Genomic DNA, 24,069 nt, shown 5'->3' on the forward strand with positions numbered 1-24,069 from the left:
GCACATTTCTTATTGATAATTTGGATAGACTCAGAATACTTTCTAAATTTAATCATGAAAAGTTCAAACTATGGGCAAGACCTCGAGAACTTGAATTTATGGATGTGAAATTTTCCCAGTAAAATTAATAAATTGACAGTCCGTTGAACTTTCTGGTTTTTGTTTTCATACTATAGTATTACATCTTTGGCCTCCAGCTTAATTGAATGGTTGGTTTGAGTGTCAAAATAATCCTCTTTTTTCCAGAATCCTGATGTATACTGACATTCATGAAATAGATGTTTAGTTGTTTCTTCTTAATATATATAAATTTTTATTTTATTTTATTTTATTTTATTTTATTTTATTTTATTTTATTTTATTTTATTTTATTTTATTTTTACAAAAATCACATTTGTTTCCATAATTTGGCCCTTAAAAAACTTCGAAGACACGATCCTGTTATCACGTCTTCACATTGTCTGATTGACAATTTATCAGCCAATCATAATCCTAGAGCTCCTTCACCATTGGCTAGTAGTAGACGTCGGTCAGTGACGTCAGTAGTTTTTGTGGATGAGCAACAGGCTGAGTGGAGCACAACGACCAGGGTTAAACCTATTTTTCCGTTAGATAGTGTTGCTAGTGTGAAGCTTTTATGGTTTAGTTTTGTCTCTATTTTATTCAACTGGGGGTAGGAAGCAGAAGATAACTGCATTCACGTTGTTTTCTTAATAGAATAACCACGTTAGTTCGAGGCCGTGGCATGGATGAAGTACGGCCTACCAGTGGTGCTCAAGCCCATGGGCTAGTGTCGCTGTTTCCCCCGGGACTGCAGGCTATCTACGGGGAATGTCGGCGACTTTACCCCGAGCAGGCCAACCCGCTTCAAGTTACAGCCATTGTAAAATATTGGTAGGTATCCTGTTCTTTTGTTGCTGGCTTGGCACACGTGTAAGAGTTGAGTTTGTTTAGTGATGGCTAGATGTTTAGCTAACAGTTAGCTTCCAAGCTAACATTTCAGCTAACGTTACACCCAAGAACCATATTGTCGGTTAGGCAACTGCTATTTTGTTTGAGGGAGTTTTAATCATGATCGATACTATATTTTGATTGAACCCTAACAGTTGTGTATGTTAGAAAACACATGCCCTCCTGTCTGTGTGTAGTGAAGAGTAAACACAGCCCTCTGACAACTAAAACAATGTGTGACATGGCTGAATGTATTCATTATGTGCTTCTCACAGGTTAGGGGGTCCCGACCCTCTGGACTACATCAGTATGTACAGGAATGTGGGCTGTCCAGCCCAGGACATCCAGGAGCATTGGCACTATGTGAGCTTTGGACTGAGTGACCTGTATGGGGACAACAGAGTTCACGAGTAAGTACTTTTGGTTGTAACTTTGACTTGCAGTTGGACAAGGAAAAGAAGGTTAAAGAAATTGGGATAATCTCAGTTGTTTGTTTTATGGGATAGAGCAAAAGTTTTTGATGTAATTTTAATGTCTCAATGTACATCAAGCCTTTTCTTAAGTATGCCAGCTTATTTCAGGACACCTCTAACAGTAGACCACTTACTAATTAGCATGCCACCTAATGATCCTCTATTATTCTACACCATGCTGTTAATGTTGATAAGCATTGTGGTTCTAACAACACTCATGCATATAAGAGAGAAACGTGTTTACTCACACTGTGTGTCTGTGTGTCAGATTCGCAGGGGTAGACAAACCCAGTGGGTTTGGCTTTGAGCTCACCTTTAGACTCAAACGAGAGGTGGGAGAGACGGCGCCACCAACCTGGCCCGCTGAACTCATGCAAGGCTTGGCTCGCTATGTGTTCCAGTCAGGTAAGAGTACGGCTTTATGTGCACTGCTGCATTTGGAAAAAAACAAAAACAAAGCAGTACTTATCTGTCACATCTTTGCTTGGAGTTAGCTGCACACCGTTAACAGCTACAAATAATATGTTTTTGGGACTGGTTAAGACAAAAAATAAGTGGCTCTATCTCAGCATATCATTTAATCTCATAGTCCACTGTAAAATAATTGAAAACTTGATTGAAAAACTTTATTGCAGACAATATAGCAATAATGATTGTACTCTTATGGGTGTTTCCCTGGTAAAGGGAGCTATTTAAATATAGTTATTTTTTAAGAAACATTAAATATTTGGTATTAATATGATAGTTGACTTTATAAAAAGTTGCATGCTTTGCTTTATTTTATATATTGATAAATCAGTACTTTACTGTTTTTCTGGGTTTTTTAGCTATTGGTCCTACATCTGAAAAGAGTAATGATTTGTGTTTTTCACAAATCACAGTTTGTTTATAGTCTAGTAAATCATTTATCTGCGCTGGTCTTGATACAACAACTCCCTTTTGGCTACTGTTGCCATGCCACCGTGTTAGCATTTGCTAAATGTGAAGAATGTGTTCTTTGTAAAGGTGACCTGTATTTCCAGGGATACATACATGAAGAGAGGAGTCTGCTACAGGCTTATTACATAGAGCTTGTGTTTGTTGGAGCTCTGGGTATTTACAGGAAGTCTTAATTTCTCCTTTCTTTCCTATAACCATTTAAATAGGATTGATTATACCATTGCTGAATGAGACATTTTCTAATGTATGCTCTGGGTGTGAGAGAAATGTGCATATATTGTGTTGCAAAGTTTCTCAAATCCTCAAGTTGTGTATCTAATGTACACAAGAAAGTGTGGTTGAGAAGGAAGGGGGCATTTAAAAGCCATGCAAAAAGAGAGGAAGGCTATTCTCTCCAGGCTCCCCAGTCCTCACCCCCCAACCCCTCTCTGCTCTCCAGCTGGGGTCAATTTGCGCGTGGGTGGGCTGGGCCCCTGAGCTAAATGAATGCTGATTCCTGGCTATCTTCCCCCTCGCTTTTCTCCTGCAGTGAATCTGGAAAGGGTGCATGTTACCTCCCAAGCAGACAGATTTCTCAGATGGAAATGTAGTTTTTTATGCTTTTTTGGTACACTGGGGTTTCAATTTCTCTCTGTTACTCACTCTCGTTGATCTATGTCCCCTCTTTTCCTGTAATTCTTCACTGTCAGATGATGAAAAGTAGGAAAGTAGGACTGCTTCTCACTGGTGGCTGAAGGTACAGGCTCAAATCTCCTCTGTTAACTAACACTCATGAGAGAGTGTGTAACTTGATACTGTATATTTTGTCATACATGCAAAGTAAAATGTCTCCTTTTTTTGCTCTCTTCAACAGAAAACACATTTTGTAGTGGCGACCATGTATCGTGGCACAGTCCCCTAGACAACAGTGAGTCTCGCATCCAGCATATGTTGCTTACAGAGGACCCACAGATGCAACCAATTCAAACTCCATTTGGCGCCGTGAGCTTTCTCCAGGTCAGTCATAATATGTGATATTTACATAGCACAAGTAACTACACATCAGGCACTTTCACAGACTATTGTAACATACTTCACATTAAGGATGTGAACAATATATGGATGAGCATAGCCTTAAAAAAACGGATATATACTGAAATACTTTAAATGCTGATTAAATTTATGTAGCAATTCTTTCAGGTCATTTTTGTCATTTTTTTTGACTAATTTGTGACAATGTATCCATAACAAACATGATGGTTCTGATCCAACAGACAAAATCTTTATCGTTTTTGTCATCATTTACCAAAATAAATGCATGCAACAGTAGTTAAAGGCTCTCAGAAAGTAACAAAATTGTAGACCACACCCTCTCATGCTCCGCACTGTGTCCTCTAGATTGTGGGTGTATGTACAGAGGAGCTACAGGCGGCCCAGCAGTGGAACGGCCAAGGCATTTTGGAGCTTATGCGTGGAGTCCGAGTGTGAGTTTCAGCATGTGTTGGCTACATTATCATGTCGGCTGTTGCATCAGTGTAAAATCATGTCTTGTGTAAAATGTATGGAGTCTAGTTTGAAATACACATTGCACACAGCAGCAAGCAAAGAGCGTTGTTACTTACTCATTTATTAACTTGTTTAACTTGAATTGATGCTGTCTGGAACTAAATGTTGATGATTGTCATGTGTACAGAGCTGGTGGCCCCTGGCTAATCACAGACATGAGGAGAGGGGAGACCATTTTCGACATTGACCCACACCTACAAGTAAGGCTTTATTAAGTTCTGCAGACTCAGCCAAGCGTATTTATATGTCTATTATATTTGTACAGTGTGAGATAAGGGGCAATCTCCTGTTCCACAGCTGTTCGCTTTGTGTGTGTGTCATAGATTTTAAATAAGTTTATTGTTCATTTGTTTTCTTTTTGCTGGTGCTCCAAATGTATTTTATAGAAATACTGCTATATTTCCAATGAACTTATTGTGTAACAGCATCACAATCTACTATTATATTATGCAAAGGCTTTATTTTGAACCCTGTATTAGACCTCCACCCTTGTGTCCAATGTTTGCTGGGATAAGGTAAAGCTGGCATAAGAGAACTCATGGATGGACGGTCAGTTATGGGAACTGGGTGAAAAACTGGAGCTAAATTGTAAAGAGTTCAGTTTAAAGGGAACCAGGGCAAGTGATTATCCATATATAATGATAAAAAATAGATAAAAGGAAGACATTAATAACTTATCAGATATCAGAAGCAAAGTGACCCTCACATCTTCAAAGCATTATAAAAGGAACCCTGCATAGATAATATAGGTTATATTATGACAGCTTGCACGTTACTATACTCTCCAGTAGTATTTAGCGCCCCATGTTGGTGCATTAATCTTGATCAGGGTTCTCACGGTCATGGAAAACCTGGAAAAGTCATGGAATTTTAAAATCTAAAGATTTTCATTTAAATAAATGAATGTTAAGTGACTATCCATCTCCGAATGAGATAACAAAATGGTGATTGAGCATATGGCCCACTGATGAAAGCTCTTGCTTTTGCAGTATTTTGATTATTATGATCAGGGTGTCAGTGGCGGCTTTCCCGTCATACATTTCACATCAGAAGCAGAGCAGTTAGTGACACATGTTCCATCACCCAGTAGTCGATCCACCAGAGAGGGTAGGCGGACCTAACGCAACAGACTCACTCTTCAATTCGTTTGTGCTAGTGTGACATCACACAGTGACACTGTTTTGATCTCTGGGAGTGAGGTCCATAAACACATCTGCAATTACTGCTTAACACCATATGGTGCCACCAAACAGAAGGAAACGGAGATCTTCAAGATTGCCACTTTAAGTAAAATCATCAAAAGTTTTTGAAAAGTCATAGAATTTAATTTTGTTGTCTGTAATGAAATTAATTAGGCTATGTTACAGTAATGTTCCATGGATAATCTTCCAGATAACGTTTTGATGTGCAAGTCCGAATTTCTGTAGCTTTTGGGATAACGTGATGTGTGTTGATGCGTGACTATGTTATGCTCCTTCAATTTCACCCTGCTATCCAGTATTAACCCTCCTTCCATCTGTCTCTCCCTCCATTAATGCTCCCCAGCTGAAATGAATAGTTAGAAGCGACACAAAATATGACATTTATCATTAAGTCAAATAGCCTGCAGCACACAGGAAAAGACAAGAGAAAAAGCCTGTCAGATTTAGACAATGACATCGAAGAGAAGTTTTTTAAAAATGGAGTAGACAAGGTTATTGAGTACAAACTTAAAATGCAAACCATGATGGTTGAATGTTAGTTATTTTCTTGAATGTAGCATCATACCGCTTTGTTTTCTTATGGCTGTTATGTGAAGGGCATGTCTGTAATTATTTAAGAATACATTGTGGAGATCTACACTCTCTCTTCTGTAAATGTGTGCATGCAGTTTGCACAGCCTTGTTGTGCCAAATAGTTCATAATAACTTCAAAGGAAACCCAATACAGCATGTTTGAGCAGTTATATCACATCTTGTAGGCCAAGAGGTATTTTTTGTTGAAGCCCTTTTTGAGTTGATTAACAATTTTAATTGTGTATGAGCAAGTCAGTTCAGTTTTCCTTCATGCTAGAAAGCCAGTGCCAGACTTTGTTATCTTAAGTGCCTGTAAAGCTATTTCTGTAATAAAGGGCAATGTAATGACTGTTCCTGTAGTTTAGAGTATTTGATGTGAATATGAAAATAACCGACAATTAGAGAATGAAAAAGGTTGCTGTTTCATTTTCATACACTATTTAACTAGAGTACTACATGTACTTGAACCTGCAGTGCGGAACTTATGAACTTATAAATGCAGACGTCCGCATGCCGAACCAGCTAACTGCCAGTTAGCGCTCTGCGAACTTGAAGGGGGATAAAATAATTTAATCATGCAACTCTTCTAGACTTTCCAAATGTTAATGGGCCAAATAGGCCAAATTCTAATAGCAAAATGAGTCATTTCGCGGGGGTTGTGTGACACTCTAAACACTTTTATCCACTGTTTTTACAGCCACAACAGTAGCGATGGAGTAGGCTACCGCAGAGCCTGTGATGTAAGCACATGTCTTCAGTGTTTTTGTAATTACTCTCACTGCCAGAAGTGGGAGAGAAAAGTCCCGCACTACAGCTTTAAAGGTTATGGGCATGGAAATTATATTATGGGTCTTTGAAAAGTTATGGAAAAGATTTGAAATTTTGTCTTGAGAACATGTGTGGGAGTCCTGTTTGATGCAGTGTCTTCTCATATCTGTAAATATTTACCTCATTCGAGCTTTAAGTGAGCTAGTGTTAATGATTGCGTATATTTCTTGCTCATCTAAGCAGGAGAGAGTGGACCAGGGTATTGAGACAGAGGGCTCCAACCTGAGCGGGGTCAGCGCCAAGTGTGTGTGGGACGATCTGAGTCGACCGCCAGAGGATGAGGAGGACAGCCGATCCATCTGCATAGGATCACAGCCACGGAGGCTCTCGGACAAAGGTATGCCAAGTCCTGAGGAAGCCAAAGGAGTAGATCCTTTAATTAAGTCTTGAGAGGATCCAAGAACCATGTGGTCAGTGGTGCATGATGGGATGATTCCACATGATCTTTTGTGTGTGTGTTGACAGACACAGAGCAGATCAGGGAGACACTGAGGAAAGGACTGGAGTTTAACAGCAAGGCAGCACTACCACCCATCAACAGCCAGAGACAGGGCCACGAGAGACCTCAGTGAGTGTTCCTCCCACGCACCAACACACACACTAGCGCACACGCCAGCACCGGTTCATCTCAGCACAAGGGTTACACCAGGATAACTCCCTCCAGTGTGTGCAGTGACTCACAGCCCAGCCGGCATCTAAACTGTTATCACCATTGTTTCATAGCTACCAGCATAATATAGTGGTTTGTCTATATTCCTTTGTTATTTTTCTGTGGAAATCATTTTGTCTTCGTCGGAGGCAGGTAGCAGTTCTATGGAAGGAATTGTGAAATCTGTCTGTACATTGTCAGTAGCAGACAAAGACTAAGGCGCTACCATTTCCTTTGCAGTAGCTTTTTTTTCACAGAAAAGCAATTCCCTCATTGCTGATTGTACCATTTCAGACTTCCTCACTTCCATTCCCCCTGGGATGACTTCCACTCTTTCTTCTCTCTTCTTTGTCTGTTTCTCAGGAGTCGAAAGGACAGTTTGGAGAGTGAGAGCTCGGCAGCCATTGTTCCTCATGAGTTGGTCCGAACACGACAGTTGGAAAGCGTCCATCTGAAATTCAACCAGGAGTCAGGCACACTGCTGCCCCTCTGCCTGCGGTACCGCACCCTATTCTCTCCTACTCCCACACAAGATATTTACTGTTTTTGGAGTGTCCCTAAGACAAACAGATAAAACAATTGCTCAAAGGTTTGTGTTAAGTGGGTGTGGCAAATTGTCTTGATAAAACCACAGATGACGTCAGGCTCTTAAAAATTTAAAGGGGATTTTTTTGCCTGTCAGGTCAAAGTTCTGATTTTCCTCGTTTTAGTTTCATTTTGATGCCACATCGCAGTGTCGAGAAAATAACATGTCTTGTGTAAATAGGTTTTATGTTTTTACCTTTTTTATCCTGACTATTTACTAACCGGGGAAGTCAACAAAGGTTATTACATTGACACCATATTTGAGCCAATGGAGACAACGTAGATTAAGAACAATACCGCTACAACTACGACTGTTCCCCTACTCCACAAGAAGTTTGTCAAATTACAGGAAGTTACTTTAGAAGGACAAGGGTCATGATTGTTAATTTCAAACAGATTTTTAGTGATCATAACTTCTATAGTAAAGTTTCCTCGTTATAACCTCACTGTATGAAAACAAAAATAACAGGAAAAACAAAAAAAGACTACGACATAAGATCATTTTTGTGTTTTGGATCTCCCTGATGAGCTCTGCATCTTTTGGAACCTAAACATCTGTGGCTGTTATATAGTCTTAGTTTTTTACCTTTTTTATTTGAAACATTTTTATGACTCTGCGCAGGCGACAGCTGTGGCCGGAGGCATTATGTTTTGGGGGGTTTTCCGTCCATCTGTACCATCCATTATGAACTGTGAGGATGTTAGAAACGCTCCTGTGGTTGTGCTTCTCTGTACAGCCAGGAGAGGAGGTTGAACCTGCTTCATGTAATGTCTGTCTGAGGAAAGATCAAGACCAGGGTTAGTTTACAGAGAGACCTTTTATGTGAGAGAGTCGTGCAGTTAAAGAGTGAGAACACAGGGCTCAATTATGAGATGCCGGCTCAGGGGTTGATTATGTCAAATGTTGTCTATAAACTATGTGACTTTTCATTTCTGAAAAGGTTGTAAAAATATGTCTGCTTTCTACCAGTTCTACCAGTTTTAATTAGCATAACTGGTGCAGACAAATGTATAAAACCTGCGTTGACTGATAACATTACACTGTTTCCAAATGTCTGCAATGAGTCAACGAGAAACATTTCTGTCCTTTCGTTTACTTTTTTCTACAGCAAGTGAATACCAAAATATTTTTATGTGAGTTTCTGACTGTCAGACTGTTCTGACCTGATAACTTTTTTTCTTGTTAATATCAAAAAGGGAAACTTGCTGTCTTCAGTCATCTCAAAAAATGCACTGAAACTAGAATATTAACTGTGTTTCTAAAAAAGATTGTTAGTAATTGTCACATAGAAGAATTCTATTATGGCTAAAATGAAAACAAACAATTAAAATGATTGTGTTTCCTTTTGTAAAATGTCTGAGTATCATGAAAGTGCTATATGCTTATTATTAAAACATATACTTATTTATTTAACACTGTACTTCATATTTTTTTTGTATTTAATCGTTCACAGGGGCCGGTTGCTCCATGGGAGACACTTTACTTTCAAGAGTATCAATGGAGACACAGCCATTACATTTGTGTCTACTGGAGTTGAGGGAGCTTTTGCTACTGAAGAGCATCCATATGCAGCCCATGGCCCCTGGCTTCAGGTACGCACACAGACTGACTCATACACAAACACACACACACACACACACACACACACACTCTCTTTCCGTGTGGTGCATTCATATTTAATGTATCTATTTGACCTTCTGCTCTCCTCGTAAAGATATTGTTGACTGAAGAGTTTGTGGAGCAGATGCTCGGGGATTTACAGGAACTTAACACTCGTGAGGAGGTAAGTAAAACCTACTGGATTGTAACGTTAATTTCCAGTTTAGTTTCAACTGCCTTTTTTTTTTTTTAACCTTGTTTCATTTCTGTTTTATAGACAAAGTTACCAAAGGAGTACAGTTGGCCAGAAAAGAAGCTGAAGATCTCTGTCTTACCAGACTCTGTGTTTGATAACCCACTGCAATGAGACAGAGATGCTTAATCACTAGACAATACCAACAAAAACACCTGCAGCCACACATTTCCAGAGTGGACCATCACAAACAGGAAATCTCCCATGCAGACATGCAGCGACCCTGAGCTGTCAGGGCGCACAGATGTTTCACTCCCGAAGATGATCCGACGGATGATCTTAAGACTTTTGACTGTTACTGCATTTCTCACACTAGCCCCACTGTTTACAGCATTTCTCTGAGGCTCGAATGCTTTTGAAAATGTCAAACCAGCCTCAAACCAGCCTTTCCACATGGTTGACCTGTTAGAACAATCATTATAGGTGACACGCTAGCTGTAGGGCAAAACAGGATGTTGTCATTCCTCCAGCGAGGCCTGCCAAGGTCCAAAATATACGTCACTAATGCGGTTGAGCGTGCATCCTGTGATAACCAGACATGATGTCCCAAGCAATAACTGGGTTGCAGTTCTCAAAAACACTAATATTTATTCCAGTGGCCATAGTAAGGGCAGAAAAGTCACCTATTGAACCTTTTTTTTTATCAGTGTTCTTTTCAATTGAGCTAATATGTATAGTATTTACAAATGCTGGACATTTTCTCTTATGTGTTGTGGTCATACCAAAGTAATATCTGTTGGCAGTCCCATGCCAGCACTGTTTTTGTCTCAAATGTGTCATAATTCTTTAATAACAACATGACAGACTGAACTATTATTCACTGCCTGTTTGTCTAGGTTAACCAAACAAGCATTTGAACTGTTTCCATATGTATCTGGAAAATGCTGCAGGTGCAACCACGTCTTCTCCACTGTGCCAAGAACATGACTCCAGTATTGAGTAATACTTTTCAATGTGTCTTCTTTCAATTTTCTCACACTTGATGTGTGTCAGTTACAAAATGACATACATCAAGGCTGTTGTATTTGAAGACTGGGAATTTATGTTCAGTATCCTGTCTCAAATGTTGTCTCCAGCAGCCACATAAATATTAAATATTTCATCAATAGGACCTGCTTGAAAAGAGAAAAATTCCTCAGTGCCTTGTGTTTAAGAAGGACCACATATTCTCTGTTAGCTGTTAATGCTGCCTGGATTGTTAAGACATCATTTTGAATCAAGGCTGCTGCGTTCACTGTCTGTTCCTGATACCGTCATTGCATTCCATGGTAGCACCAAAACAGAGGAAAAGACTACTTTTACTACAACAAATGTACTCTTATACAACATGTGATGGCATATCTTATTTTTGTTTGTCTTTTTCTATTCAGAGTGACAAAGTTTAGATGACATTGATATGGTGTTTTGTAATTGCTATCTTATTTGACTGAACTGGCTGATTGTAATCGCAAGTGCATTAAAGAGTGTAGGTATTTACACAAATAAAGCTGGAACACTAATGAAAAATACCTGAGGAACTTCTTCCTGATGAAGATACTGTGTGTATAGTATGTTTAGGCACACTGCTATAGATTAAAAGTTGACTATAATATTTTATATGTACCTGTTAAGGCATATAATATGATAATTATGGTGTTTTATTTTTTCTGGTGAATTATACACAATACCAACAAATTGAACATACAGTTATGAAAGTGGTAAAATAATACTAAATCATTGTAAGCTGAAGCCTGAGCTTATTGTGCCCCTTAATACTTAACAAAGCATTCCTATCTTATTCTACCCAAAATAACGGTGAAATAACACAAACATAAATAACATTTAATAATGAAATGCAACATCATAAAATGGAGACAGATAAACAAAACAAACAGATCATAATAGTTTCTCAGTGTTGGTCACATATTTTGTATCTCTCAAATATTGTATAATGTTTTTGGACATTTTCTGAAATTTACACATATTATGACATTCTTTTAATTCATTGTTACAATTATTCCATAATTTGACCCCTTTAACTGTCACACACCTATTTTTTACATTTGTCCTTTTACATTTTGTCTTTTTTTCAAACATATAATTTCCCCTGACTGGATGCCTGTTTTCCGTCACTGAAAACAACCCTTGGATACAGTCAGGAAGTGTTCTGTCTTTTGCTCTAAACATTATTTGTAGAGTTATAAAGTCTACTAGATCCATTTTCTCCCTTTCTAATAAATCATATAGTCTGCAGTTGTAAATCTTAATAAGTTACTAAATGGATGTTGGTGCTGGTGCTCTGCAAACTAAGCAGTCTGCTGTCCATTGGAGCGGTAGGATTACCAAACCTCAAGGGCCTCCACACTGCATGTTAGTTGCTTTAATTGGTGATTTGATTACTGCAGTTTTGTAACAGAATTGGCAGCATTAAAGTAGCCTCTATCAACTCAAGCAGGTCCTGCATCATTAAGTAGTGCTGTTGCCAAAGTATGAAGTGTCTCCTGGTCATTTCCAGTCTCTCCGGTAGAGTTTGCTGTGCCCGCTCCCTTGCCCTCTGTGACATTCATGTGGTGTCGGAATAATCGGAAAAATGAGTTCTTGACTGGGAAAATTCACGTGAACGCCACCTCAAGTCGCTACAGCAACTCGGAAATTCGGCGAACATTTTGGTAAATGTTTGGTTGATGGCAAGAAACTTTGTTTTACTAATTCACGTATCGCATATCAATTTATTGCTCACATGTAATTTGTAATATGGTATTAGGTTGTAACCATTAGTTGATGTCCGTGTAGAGTGACCTAGATTAGTTAGAAAAGTTATTTATTAGAATTAACCCTGATAACAAGTCAGGTAAAGCAATATTATAGTGGTTTTAGGGAATGTACTGGTGCAGCAACAAGTCTGGGACAAAATACAACATATCTTCTTTGTAGCGTCCATGTTGTCGCTACATTATGACTTAAAGGACCAGTATGTATGATTTAGTGGCATCTAGCGGTGAGGTTGCAGATTGCAAACAACTGAAGACCCCTCCCCTCAGCCTTATTTTTTCCCCACTTGCATTTCATGAAGACCCATCCAACTCTGCCTCTGATTGGCTAGTATTCATTGCCTTTGTTGGTTGGGGTTGGTTTGGTGTGATGGTTGGGGTTCGGGTAAATATCAGAGCTTATCAGAGGCAGAGTAGGAGCGGTCTTCACAGAATGCAGGTGGAAAAAAATCCCTCCCCCTCCCCTTCCAAGCATGTAGGAAAACCTAGGGTGGCTGCAATACTTGCAAAAAAAAAAAAAAACGTGAAACGCCCTCTCTAGAGCCAGTGTTTGGTTTGTCAGTTCTGGGCTACTGCAGTAACATGGTGGTGCAACATGGCTAGCTCCCTGGGGGAGGACCCACTCCTATCCACTCCAATCACATTTCTGAAGTCTAGAAGAGCCACATGATTGAATAATTTTATCCCTATTAAGTTAGCCGGATGGCTAAACTGGAAGTTAGCTGTCTTGGCCACTGAAAGTCTTTAGTGAGCATGCTCCATTGGTGCATTGTGCTCATAGAGCGTGCACAGTATGTTTTCAGGAAGTGGCTTTTTTGGCTTCATGCGCCACTGAGCAACTTTCATTGGAATGAACGGGGCCCCACCTCTGACTCTGTATCCAGTTCTCTTTATACATCCACTCCCTATGTAAATATAAAGGGCTCATTCTAACGATTCTTATTTTCAGGTGATTATACACTAATTAAAACATTCCCATGAATATATTATTTCCGTTTCTGCCAAGCCTGTTCCGCTAGATGCCACTAAATTCTACACACTGCACCTTTAAAAGCTCATGAACACACCCGTAGTCGGAAGAACGACCTCATCGCTCGGGAAATGGGATCATCCGAGGAGCACGTGAATGCAGCAGAATCCTCCTCTCGGCTCCTCCCCGTGCCTGTATCATCTGTGACGGGTCACGTTACCGGAGGGGGGCAGTCGGTGTGGAAGCACTGAGCTCCCTCCTGACGAGTTTTAATCTGCTTGCACTTACCGTTAAATATTAGTCAAAGAGTTGACGGAAAGGCGAAACCAGGCGAACAAAAACCGGCGCTGAGCGGGCGGACGGACAGCCTGCTGGGATCTAACCAGAGCAACTGGATCTCATCGCGGGCTGGACGCGAAGCTCTACGGCGTTATAGGTGCACCGGAGTCTGCCGACGGACGACATGGGAAATAAATAGTTGGTAAGGTTGCTTTTTTTATCCAGTAGAATAAATCTAATGTGCGTGAAAGGGATGCTATGGTGCTTTATTGACAGCAACAGTGGCTTCTCGTAAAAATATAATGTCAGTGCAGCAGTGTGACATTTTATATGACAGAGTCCCGTTTCCACAGCAGCAAGTTGTCACTTGCTTTCAAACGCCACAGCTGAGAATTTCCAAACGACAATATGGTCATTGTACGTAATGATAATTGTATTATCACGTGTCTGTTTTCGAAGTTTCACTGTGTTTGCAAAATGTTTGACACTTTGTTGTCTCTTTGGATACACGAATAGTTACATTTTTTACCGGTTTCTTACCAGTCAGTCGTCGCCTGTTAAATGCTACATTTGCTAATTGTTGTCTTATTGTAATAAACTCTTAATAAGCCTGTTACTGCAATCAGAATTTCTCCACCTGTCTTTGCTTGGCCCACATCTTTCTGTTTCATTTTGGACTAGATGTAAAAAAAAAAAAAAAAGGTAGAGACTGGGATAGGCGTGATTTTCATTAGGTTTTTTTTTTTTTTTTTTTTTTTTACTGCAGAAAGCACTCTAATAAACTAATTCTCTTATTTGCTCCTTTTAGTTACACAACATCATTTTCCAGCTGAAGTCATGGATGCAAGTTGGAAAAACTGCTTCGAAGAGGAGCTTCTGTGTCCCATCTGCCTGAATGTTTTCGATGAACCCATCCAGCTGCCATGCAAGCACAACTTCTGCAAGGGTTGCATCTCTGAGGCCTGGGCCAAAGACAGCGCTGCGGTCCGCTGTCCTGAGTGCAACCATGACTACGACCAGAAACCCACACTGGAGAAGAACTTTAAGCTTGCCAACATAGTGAAGCGATTTAACGCACTGAACACCGACAAAGCCCCCCCTGTGCTGCACTGTGTCCTCTGCAGACGGGGCCCTCCGCTGCCTGTGCGGAAGGTCTGTCTGCGTTGTAAGGAGCCCTGCTGCCAAACACATATCCAGACGCACCTACAGCAGCCATGTGCAGCCCCGGGACACCTGTTAGTTGACGCCGAGGAGCTGAGCGCTTGGACCTGTCCCAGTCATGAGGAGTACAGGCTGCTCCACTGTGAGGAAGAGCAGGTGGCTCTGTGTCCGTTCTGCTGCATCTCTCACTGCACTAACCAAAGACACACGGTCTGTGATGTGGATACACAACGCATACAAATGCAGGTAGATAAATCACACGTACCCTCTTACTCTCCCAGCTCACCTCAGACTATCAATTAAATGCACTTTCTTCCATGGATTCTTCTTTCTCGCTGCTCACTAGTCTGTAAAGGCTTCCACTCTCTGCCTCTTCCTTTTATCTTCTCTGATGTGAAAGGACCGGACAGGTGAAAGCCACCCCTCAGGGCTGATGATATACACACACACACACACACACACACACACATAACACATGCACACACATGCAGGCGTACGTCAGGCATTGCTTTTAACCTTGATCACACCACCGACTCCACGCCGCCACGCCTACACATTAGCCACCCTGTGCCCTCGGCTAAGGGCTGTGATGCAATCTGCATCCACCGGAAATGATGGCCAGCGGGGGGCGGATCCGCATGCATTTTGTTTATGTTTGCTGCTCTGATCAGTTGCAGTAACTGTTTCAGGATTTTTTTTTTAATGAGGAAATGCACACTGGGAAGGCTTTAGAGGCTGGTGAATGAATCGATGCACTGTTGCTGAGAAGGAAATGTGGTGATTTGTGGAAAAGTATGCCATTCAACCACTCTTTCTGAAGTGGAGGGTAATTCTATTGAAATTTTAGAGGAGGTAAAGGTAGAAAAGAAGGCAGAAAAAGAGTAAAAAAAAAACCTGCCGTATGCGTGTTAATCTAACTGGCGGCATGTGAATAATGATCTGTCTTGGCAGGGTTGACCTCAGGATGCATGGAGGAATGCGTCTCACAGAAGGCCAGCGTGTCATGGCCGCTTCTGTATTCTCCTCACTTCTATATTTTATTTCAGTTTGTTCTCTTTTCACAAGTCTAATGTAAGTGGCAAGGTGTAAAATACAACCACCCACACTGCCTTATACACATTTCTTCCCTGTTCCTCCACTATCTGTGAAAGGCGCGGGAGTGAGAATCACATTAGTTTTAGCATCTGTTGTGCTGTGGTCGCGTTGTGGATACGGTTCGCCGATTGTGTTATTCCAGTTGGGAAAGTTACAGACGTGTATAGATCACAAAGTTCTATATCGGTTGAAGTTTTCGGTGCAAACTGTTGCTTTGCTTCGGAGCTATTATTGGGACAAAAGATGTCTGTTCAGCCCTTTCCACAGCTGCTCTCCACACACACACATGCACACACCCACCCAACTTTCTGTTCTTTCACAACTGTATGGAGTTATCCAGGAGTCAGAGTTCCTGGTTCTTCTCAGATTAGCACTGAGAAGAGCCAGAGTGCACTCTAATATTGATACATGTGGTAGTAGCTTAAAAGTTAGGCTTTTTGCTCACTGGGTTGTTTGTTAAAGTAATCTGAAGCCAGAATGGCTTCTCATAATTTCTTACTGCAAGGTCCTCTTTGACAAAGCTGTGGTCTATTTTAGTGAAAGGATTTTAGATTCCCCTGGCAGCTCTCTTGTTGCTTTTGGGATAAACAAAGAGGGAAAAACCAATGCAGCTATGTTCATATCTTTGGTTATCTTTGGCTCTATGGCTCTCAAAGGAGACTTTTACAGTAACCTTTTGCGGGCGTGCTCATAATTTCAATGGGAGAAAGAAAGAGTAATATAATAGTAATGTCGTCCCTGGGACAGGCGGAGGAGGAGCCCTCCCACACAACCTCACCTTGGTTTTCTCAGGCACCTCAGCAGGAAACCATCGCTCATGGAAGCTCTGCCATTTGCAGTTTCTTGTATCTGGGCTGGAGTGAATCAGTTCCCTAGAATGCTGAGGGCAGCCCATTGACATCAGACGTGGGGAATAGTTGTCAGTTGATTGTGAAAGAAGCTCTCTGTTCATTGAGCCTGAGGCTCCTCATTTAAACATGAGCTTCCTGGCAACCCGTGGGTGTCTGGATGCCTAAATAGGACAGTGGGGAAAGTGATCATTGGTGGGTTTAATCTTGATAAAGGTAGGCTTTCACGCTGCTACAGAGAGATCAGCAACCAGACAGTTCCCTCCTGTCCCCTTATGCTATTTCAAGCACATAATAAGACAAAAAGGGAATTGGAGGAAACATGGCAAAATGAGGAAGACACGGTTGTTGAACAGAAGCATTTAGGCACAGAAAAGCTGTTACCGTCATGTGAAGCCAGCTCATAAAGCAGTTCATGCAATGCTTACGATAGCAATAACCTAACAAAGAGTTTTTCACTGTTCTTTGGTAATACAGCAGTGACACAGAAGGTACGTGGCACCACTTAACTTTTATGTCAGTGTATTACACAATGGTTATAAATACAAATGTACAGTTTCGCCAAACACTGCCAAATAACCTGTAAGCACCATGTGTGTTTGCAGTCAGTCGTTATGGGAATTATCAGATTGTTTGAAGAGGACTGTTTAGCTGAAACTGCCTCTTGTATAAGCACAATGTAGTTTGGGGATGTAGCACACGTGTTGGATGTGTTATTATTGGTGTGTGACACAGGATTAAGGGCCACATTGCTGATTTTCAACATGAATGCCGCCAGCCTCATGTGAGTGAAAACGTGACAAATTTCCATTGCACCCCTGCATTCAGAATCAGCCACCTAAGTAAACGGTAAGTTCTGTAAGTGTTTCTAACCTAATAACATGCATATATATCAGCTGCTAATGGTAGCTATGTAGCAAAACTAAAGGGTGTCTTCTTGTGTGTACCTGATGATGAATACATGTCCTACCTTAGGACAACATTGGCAAAGCCTTAATGCTTCATTTGTTTATCAGTTCGCAGTCTTCTCCTCCTCCTCTTTTGTTGGTGAATTGCACCATTAACTGTGCTCATGGTGTGCATGTGTGTCCTCGTCATTGACGTTTTAAGTAGAACTGGATATGCCATGATGAAACGCCCACCCATTCATCAAACATAAGTTGTTCACCCAGCACAGCTCTATTAATACATCCACACCTCTCATGTGCGTGCTGGTAGAACATGTGATATGAACAATACAGGGAACTCTTCAGGGTACATGTAAAGGCTTAAACACCCATCACCGCAGTTTAAAACATAGGATTGGAATCTGCTATTACTCCCCCAAATGATTGACAGGTCATTTAATACAAAAACTAGCACCAGAAAACAACAAATCAGAAAATGGAGCTATTCGTATTTTTTTTTATGCTGTTTAAGTCTTGTTTACATCAGTAAAACAGTGAGAAAACAGTCCTGTTATGATCAGTGTTCAACACACAAAACACAGATTTCTCATCATTAACATAAACTATAAAATTATGTGTGTGAACTTAGCTCAAGTTTATATTATCCAAAAGATGAAGAACAGTGAAGGCTATGCATGGGGCGAGCCAAAGTAAAACTAAATCCTATGCATTGCACCTTTTAAGTAATCCATTCATTTCCACCTTATCCATTTCGTTACTCTCATCAGTGTAGTTATTTATTGTCAGAGAAAAACTCGCTGTATGCTACCGGCTTAGCGTCAAACAGCAGACAGCCACATATTAATTTATTATAGTCCTTTTGGTCCTTGTCATAGAGCAGTTTATTTTAAACGTGAACATAAACAGAGACATAAACTTTTTGCGGTTTGAATGAATTAAAGTCCAGATGAAACAGCATTTTGACAGTATCTAACTTCCGTATCGTGATGTATTTGCAAGTGAAACAGGACAGACAGGCGGGACATAACGCTGGGAGGGATTTGATTTGAATGTTGAAAAGTGGGTGTGTTATGATGAATTTTAGCTCTGTGCCACTAAAAGTTGATTGATGGGTAGATATCATGATATTATTGGTTGAAAGTGGTTGGTTCAAGCCTATGTAAGTACATGTCATATTTTACAGTCAGAAAACATGATTGGATTTTGATATAAGAATACAAAGAAATTGATTTTTTGGTATATATTTTTAAATAGGTGCACAATATGATAGTGGATGTGATCTAAAAGGGTTAAAAAAGCATTTTTCATTTCATCTTGACTATAAATAATATACAAACAAGCAAAAATTGATGTAGTTTTATGTATTTGTTAGTATTTTAAATGATCTAGAGTCTGATGTTTCGTTTGGTTGTTGAAACTAGATGCAGTGTTGGAAGTGTTCACTGTATTGTGTAGTAGCCAGCCAGTTGTTGTCCATGAGTGTTGTGAGCAGCTGAAGAGGCCTGTTGCTGTGATACCACAATGTAGCTACACTGAAACTCGCTCACTATAGACCGCAGGAATGCCCTCATTCTCCCTATCTCTCTCTTTTTCTCGCTTCAAACTTTCTCTCTGTTGGTTTCACTCTCTCTTTTTTTTTTTTTTTTTTTTTGTATGTCTTTCTCACTTTCATTCGGTCCGTTCTTGGCATGTGTAAGCAGAGCCCCACAGCACTTTACCATCCCTCCCGTTTTCCCCTTTCTCCCTTGCACACTCATGCGGAGGGAGAGTGCAGACCCCGGCGTTATACACACAGACATGACAATGTGTCACTGACACAGAGGCCAATGCAAACAATGGGAGCAATGCATGTGGCAAAATGAGAAAGCAGCAGAGAGGGGTGAGTGTGTGAGACTCCCCCGCTTTTGCTCCCTCACATACACATTAGCTTCCACATATAAATACATACACAAGGCTTTGTTGCCATGACAGCGGGTTTTCTCATATTTGGGCATGGTGATTTTGCAATGTAGAAACAGTTCATTAAAAAGCGTACCTGGCCTCTCCTGTTCCTAGCTATCTGTCAGCCTGTGACTGTAGATTGATTTCCATCTCCTGCAGTAAATGGAGAAGGATTATGTTTACCAGGTCTGTGACTGGCCGTTGGCTCTCTCTGCACTCCAATTCTGCCCACAGAGGAAGTTGGCTAGTCCCAACAATGGACAATAGACTGAAGGAATAAGAGATGGATTTGTGCAATTGTGTTTGCCTTTGTTGGTGCTCTCTTAATGGATAAATGCATGCGGTTGTCGCTGGCAGCCATTGCTTCCTCCATCTAATCAGGATTGTGGAGGAGGTTGCCGTAGTGACTCATGAATACCAGCCAAGTTTGCTGAGGTCGCAGCAAGTTTTAGTCACGTTTTTTTTTTTTCCCCCTCATTTCCCCGTTGTCTTATGCATCTCTTGTATGTCATCTATCCACAGGCCATGCTAATGAGGCAGCAAGGCAGACTGGATGATCGAGTTCAGAACATCGACGAGCAGCTTACTAAGCTGGAGTCAGACAAGACCCTGATGAAGGTACAGTAAGACATCATCAGTACAGGTCAATGAGTTTTATGTCACCATGTGGGTTTGTGCTACAGTTTTGTCTACTCTGTGCTATAATGAGAAGGAAAAAAATTAAGAAGCTTTAGCTCAAGCTTTAAATGGCTAATGTATTAGGATAGAAAAAGCATTTTCCTACGCTAGTTCCTAACAAAAAAGCTTGGATTCCACAAAATGAAGTATAAGAATAACTATATTTTAATATTCAGTAGCTGAACACATCAGTTGAATTAAAGATCAGTTGAGTTAAATATTAATAAATTGTTGTGAAATAATAAATGACTGTATAATAACTCAGTAGCATCTGTCATTAGACCCTCTGTTTGTAATTAATGCTTTCTGTTAAAAAAAAATTGCACTCCCTAAACTCTAACTGAGATTACTCAAGTGATGTCACTTCAATAACTTTTCTTAGACTTGACAAAAGCTCCTCCAAAGCCACAGAAGACATACAACTTTTCACAGCCTGAGTAGTACCGCTCATTGCTACTAAGTTAACGTTGTCCTGTCAACCCGTCTTCTCTCTAACAGGACGCAGTGTCTGACCTGAAGGAGCGTGTAAGAGACCAGTATCAGCGGATGCACGCGCTGCTAGAAGCGAACCAGTCTGAAACCATGCAGATGCTGGAGAGCACTTACACTATGTACGCACGGAAAATCTCCCAGCAGGTTCTGCAGCTCAACGAGAGGCGGCAGGAAGCAGAAAAACTTCTGAGCTCAGTACAAACGTTCTTCCAAAGAGCAGAAAGCTTTAACTTCATGAAGGTATAAAATCTGCACTACCTTCCATTCTCCACCTGTCCCACATGTCCAGCCAATCAAAAACATGCATCATGCTCACCAACTGAAAATGTTTTTACAGCATTTGCATCCATTGAATGACTTAATGTGTCTTATTTTCTTTTTCAGAACACAAAACCTTACCAGCTGCTCCTGGACAGGTAAGCATTTCTGTTTCACTTGAATGTCAGGTTTACATCAGTTGACAAGTCTGATGCGTGTCTTTATTACCTCACTGGTAATAAAATACTGTTTTATGTGCGACTGTGTGTCTTTTTTCAGGTCAAATTCACACCTGAGTAGTGCCATTCCTCCACTTAGAGTGGGTCAGCTCAACTCTCATCATTTGTTCTCCGAACTCTCAACAAGAGAGAAGAACCTGCGCAAAATGCTGGAAGGTAGAACAGAATTGCAATAAGTAACTAAAGAGTAAAGGGGGGAATGTGGATTTTAAGCTATTTAACAACAATTTCTATATTGTATTGTCAGAAATAACTACATATAATCTCTTTCTGCCCCACTTCCATTCTCAGAACCGTTCAATGAGGCACCCATTCTTGACATTGTCCAGTCGCAGAGCAGCCCTGCTGGCTCCTACATGGGGACTAGTTCAGGACCACAGAAGAGGAAATACGGCATGTCTTTCCTGGAGAGTAACACTGAAACCTCTGCATCCCAGGATCCTCCTCCGTTGCTCTACAGCAGCAAAAAACCCTTCCTGGCTGACCAGAGCCATCATGCTTCATCCATGTATTCCTCTGAAGGTCTCACCCACAATCCTCACACCGGCCCCGGCCACAGTCGGCTCCTTGACAGTTCAGCCCATCACATGGTGGGTCTAGGGTCCAGCTCTAGCCACCCCTCAGGGACCATATTCACCCCCTCTCACTTCCCCAGTGGAGGTGCCTCGCAACAAGCCATGTACGAAGGGAGGAAAGTACTGATGTGCACTCTGAATAACTGCTGCTGCTCCCGGGCCCCTGCTGCCCGTGCCCGGCCACCGTACCCGGCACCAGACTCCTTCCCCCCCATGACTTCTCAGGAGTTTAACCCACATGCCCCTCTACCTGCAAGCCAGCCGCTGCAGCATTTTCCCATGAGGGGCCTCATGGAAGCCGCACAGACAGCCAGGCACCCAGACATCTACGGGCTGTACAGCCAGCCTTCAACCAAGCATTATGGGACCAAGTAACAAATCAGAATCAGCATCCACTTTTCCGTTTTATTGAATCATAATTGGCATCGGAATATCAACTTTTTTGCTTTTTGTTCCAGAGATTTGTTGTCCGTTTGTGTCTCCAATACGCCTCCATGATGTTATTTTAACCCCTTGTTTACTTTCTGAATCACGTTGTCAGTAGTATTTTCTGTTTAAATTCAACTGGAAGTACTAATGTGAACAATATAGTCTTAAATCCATTAAAGCAGTTGAACTAGATCTTAAAGAAAAAAGACATTGTTCATCAGGAGCCCTGACATGGGACTCCAGAGACTTCAGTGCCTAAAAAGACTGTTAACATGCTCTTATTGTACTTGCAAGTTCCTAGCTCTTGATTATTTCCTGTTTGTGGCTGAAAGCATGCAGGGAGCCTCTCCGTGCACTCCAAAGTCCACGTGGCTTTAGAAAAACACTGGACTACGAATGCTTGTCAGGTTTTTCATACATTTTATACGAGATTATGAATAAACCAAAATCAGAGAAAATTATGAATAAACAAGCATATTAAATGGCATTTTTGTCATATTTTAAGACCTGGTTTACAGTTTTGAGTGTAATCTTGTGGGCTTTTTTTCCCCCCATGGTAACGAGTGACATATTTGTTATTTTAAACATTATGTTTGATTATAGTTTGAGGTCTGTTTGTACTGAGGAGCACATTATGTGATTTATTTGGGTTAGGAGGTTTTACAGTTTGACTCACTGGGCTACATTTGAAATGTCAATGCTGCCTGTAAGAAAGGAAAGCCATTATTGTAGCACATCCCACCCTGCAACTCACCCACAATCTATTCATAGGTTAAGGCTTGTAAAATGGAAAAAAAAAAAAAAAAAAAAAAAAAAAAAGGATACTGAATGACCGCATGTTTGAGACCTGCTGTATTCAGAGGAATCTCAAAACACAGCGGAGGAGCTTTGGACAATGATTTGTTATAGACCGGACCACAGCAGGCCCATTATCTGCCAATTTAGGACAGTCCACTTCCTTGTCAACATCCTGGTCTCTGGCAAAATCTCTGTCTCATCCCTCTTTGTCTCATTATTGGAGCTGGTTGTCAAGTTAGGTCAGAGAACAGGAATAACTGATGAGCAGCACCTCCCTCCCCTCCGCTCCCCTCCTCTCTCTCTCTCTCTCTCTTCCTCTCCCGGGGTATCATTTGCCGGGGCTCGATGCGCAGGAGGAGGAGGGGTAGAGCGGCGGATGATATAAGCGCAGAGTTTTAATGAGGACTGGGACAGTAAAGTCATCTACTTATCTGTCACTCATACTCCTTTCATCGTCCCCCCCCCCTCCCCAGAGCGAGACGGTGAGATAGAGGGAGTGAGAGGGAAGAAAGGGGAGGGGGATATAGCACATCACTTATTTATGGGTTGTAAAATGTTCTGCCCCCCCTCCCTGTTTTGCTCTCCTTCTACTCTAGTCCAGTCTCTTTTTTTTTGTTGTTGTTGTCATTCAAATTCAAGAGAGTGTGAATATAAAAAAGTTTCTGATAGCTTTTCAAAGAGCCCGGCCCCCCTTTAGCACTGATTATAGGAGGCAGAGGAGTGGGAGGAGCTGAGGTTTAGTTACAGTGTGGCATCAATCTGACATTTATTGTGTGTATGTGTGTGCGGCAGCCTATGAGCATTCCCCTTGTGCACCGCTTCATCTGTGTGTGTTATTAATAAAACATACAGTAGACTGAAGGAGGCCATACCATTAATTTAATCCGTATAAATAATTTCATATATAGCTGCATGTTTATATCCGACTTGTCATTTTTTAAGCAGAAAAACATCATAAAAATAAGGGATTTGCACTTTTAAAGAAAGCTGAATTTTGTTGGAAAGAGTGAAAGAAATCAAATTTTTTCATAATTTCTTAAGAAATATTTT

The 24,069-nt window shown here is 41.0% G+C and overlaps 2 protein-coding genes across 3 annotated transcripts; both read left to right on the forward strand.

Annotated features, from left to right (window-relative positions):
* Positions 1-530: 530 nt before the first annotated feature.
* Positions 531-11,106, forward strand: sufu (suppressor of fused homolog (Drosophila)). Of its 2 annotated transcripts, none has more exons than XM_044372873.1 (13): positions 531-590; positions 718-894; positions 1,227-1,361; positions 1,693-1,829; positions 3,217-3,359; positions 3,741-3,826; positions 4,036-4,108; positions 6,692-6,848; positions 6,977-7,079; positions 7,524-7,658; positions 9,200-9,338; positions 9,461-9,529; positions 9,623-11,106. In XM_044372873.1, exons 1-13 carry the CDS (start codon positions 556-558, stop codon positions 9,710-9,712), a joined length of 1,479 nt encoding a protein of 492 aa, XP_044228808.1. In that variant the 5' UTR covers positions 531-555; the 3' UTR covers positions 9,713-11,106. The 2 variants fall into 2 exon arrangements, with proteins under 2 accessions (XP_044228808.1, XP_044228809.1); XM_044372874.1 differs by having other exon boundaries at positions 6,695-6,848.
* Positions 11,107-13,286: 2,180 nt separating this feature from the next.
* Positions 13,287-22,708, forward strand: trim8a (tripartite motif containing 8a). Its single transcript, XM_044373599.1, has 7 exons — positions 13,287-13,799; positions 14,406-15,004; positions 20,073-20,168; positions 20,727-20,960; positions 21,105-21,136; positions 21,258-21,373; positions 21,509-22,708. The coding sequence occupies exons 2-7, from the start codon at positions 14,435-14,437 to the stop codon at positions 22,165-22,167; spliced, it is 1,707 nt and encodes a 568-aa protein (XP_044229534.1). The 5' UTR covers positions 13,287-13,799; positions 14,406-14,434; the 3' UTR covers positions 22,168-22,708.
* The last annotated feature ends 1,361 nt before the right edge of the window (positions 22,709-24,069 follow it).

This window comes from Thunnus albacares, chromosome 14 (assembly GCF_914725855.1).
Source record: "Thunnus albacares chromosome 14, fThuAlb1.1, whole genome shotgun sequence".
Classification (NCBI taxonomy): Eukaryota; Metazoa; Chordata; class Actinopteri; order Scombriformes; family Scombridae; genus Thunnus; species Thunnus albacares.

What these genes read in the sequence shown, in the direction of transcription:
- trim8a (XM_044373599.1), top strand. Translation starts at nt 14,435, where the DNA reads ATGGATGCAAGTTGGAAAAACTGCTTCGAAGAGGAGCTTCTGTGTCCC. An exon ending in CACAACGCATACAAATGCAG is followed by an intron (nt 15,005 to 20,072) that starts GTAGATAAATCA and finishes ATCTATCCACAG; the next exon opens with GCCATGCTAATGAGGCAGCA. An exon ending in AAAGCTTTAACTTCATGAAG is followed by an intron (nt 20,961 to 21,104) that starts GTATAAAATCTG and finishes TTTCTTTTTCAG; the next exon opens with AACACAAAACCTTACCAGCT.
- sufu (XM_044372873.1), top strand. Translation starts at nt 556, where the DNA reads ATGAGCAACAGGCTGAGTGGAGCACAACGACCAGG. An exon ending in AGTGGAGCACAACGACCAGG is followed by an intron (nt 591 to 717) that starts GTTAAACCTATT and finishes TTTTCTTAATAG; the next exon opens with AATAACCACGTTAGTTCGAG. An exon ending in ACATTGACCCACACCTACAA is followed by an intron (nt 4,109 to 6,691) that starts GTAAGGCTTTAT and finishes TGCTCATCTAAG; the next exon opens with CAGGAGAGAGTGGACCAGGG.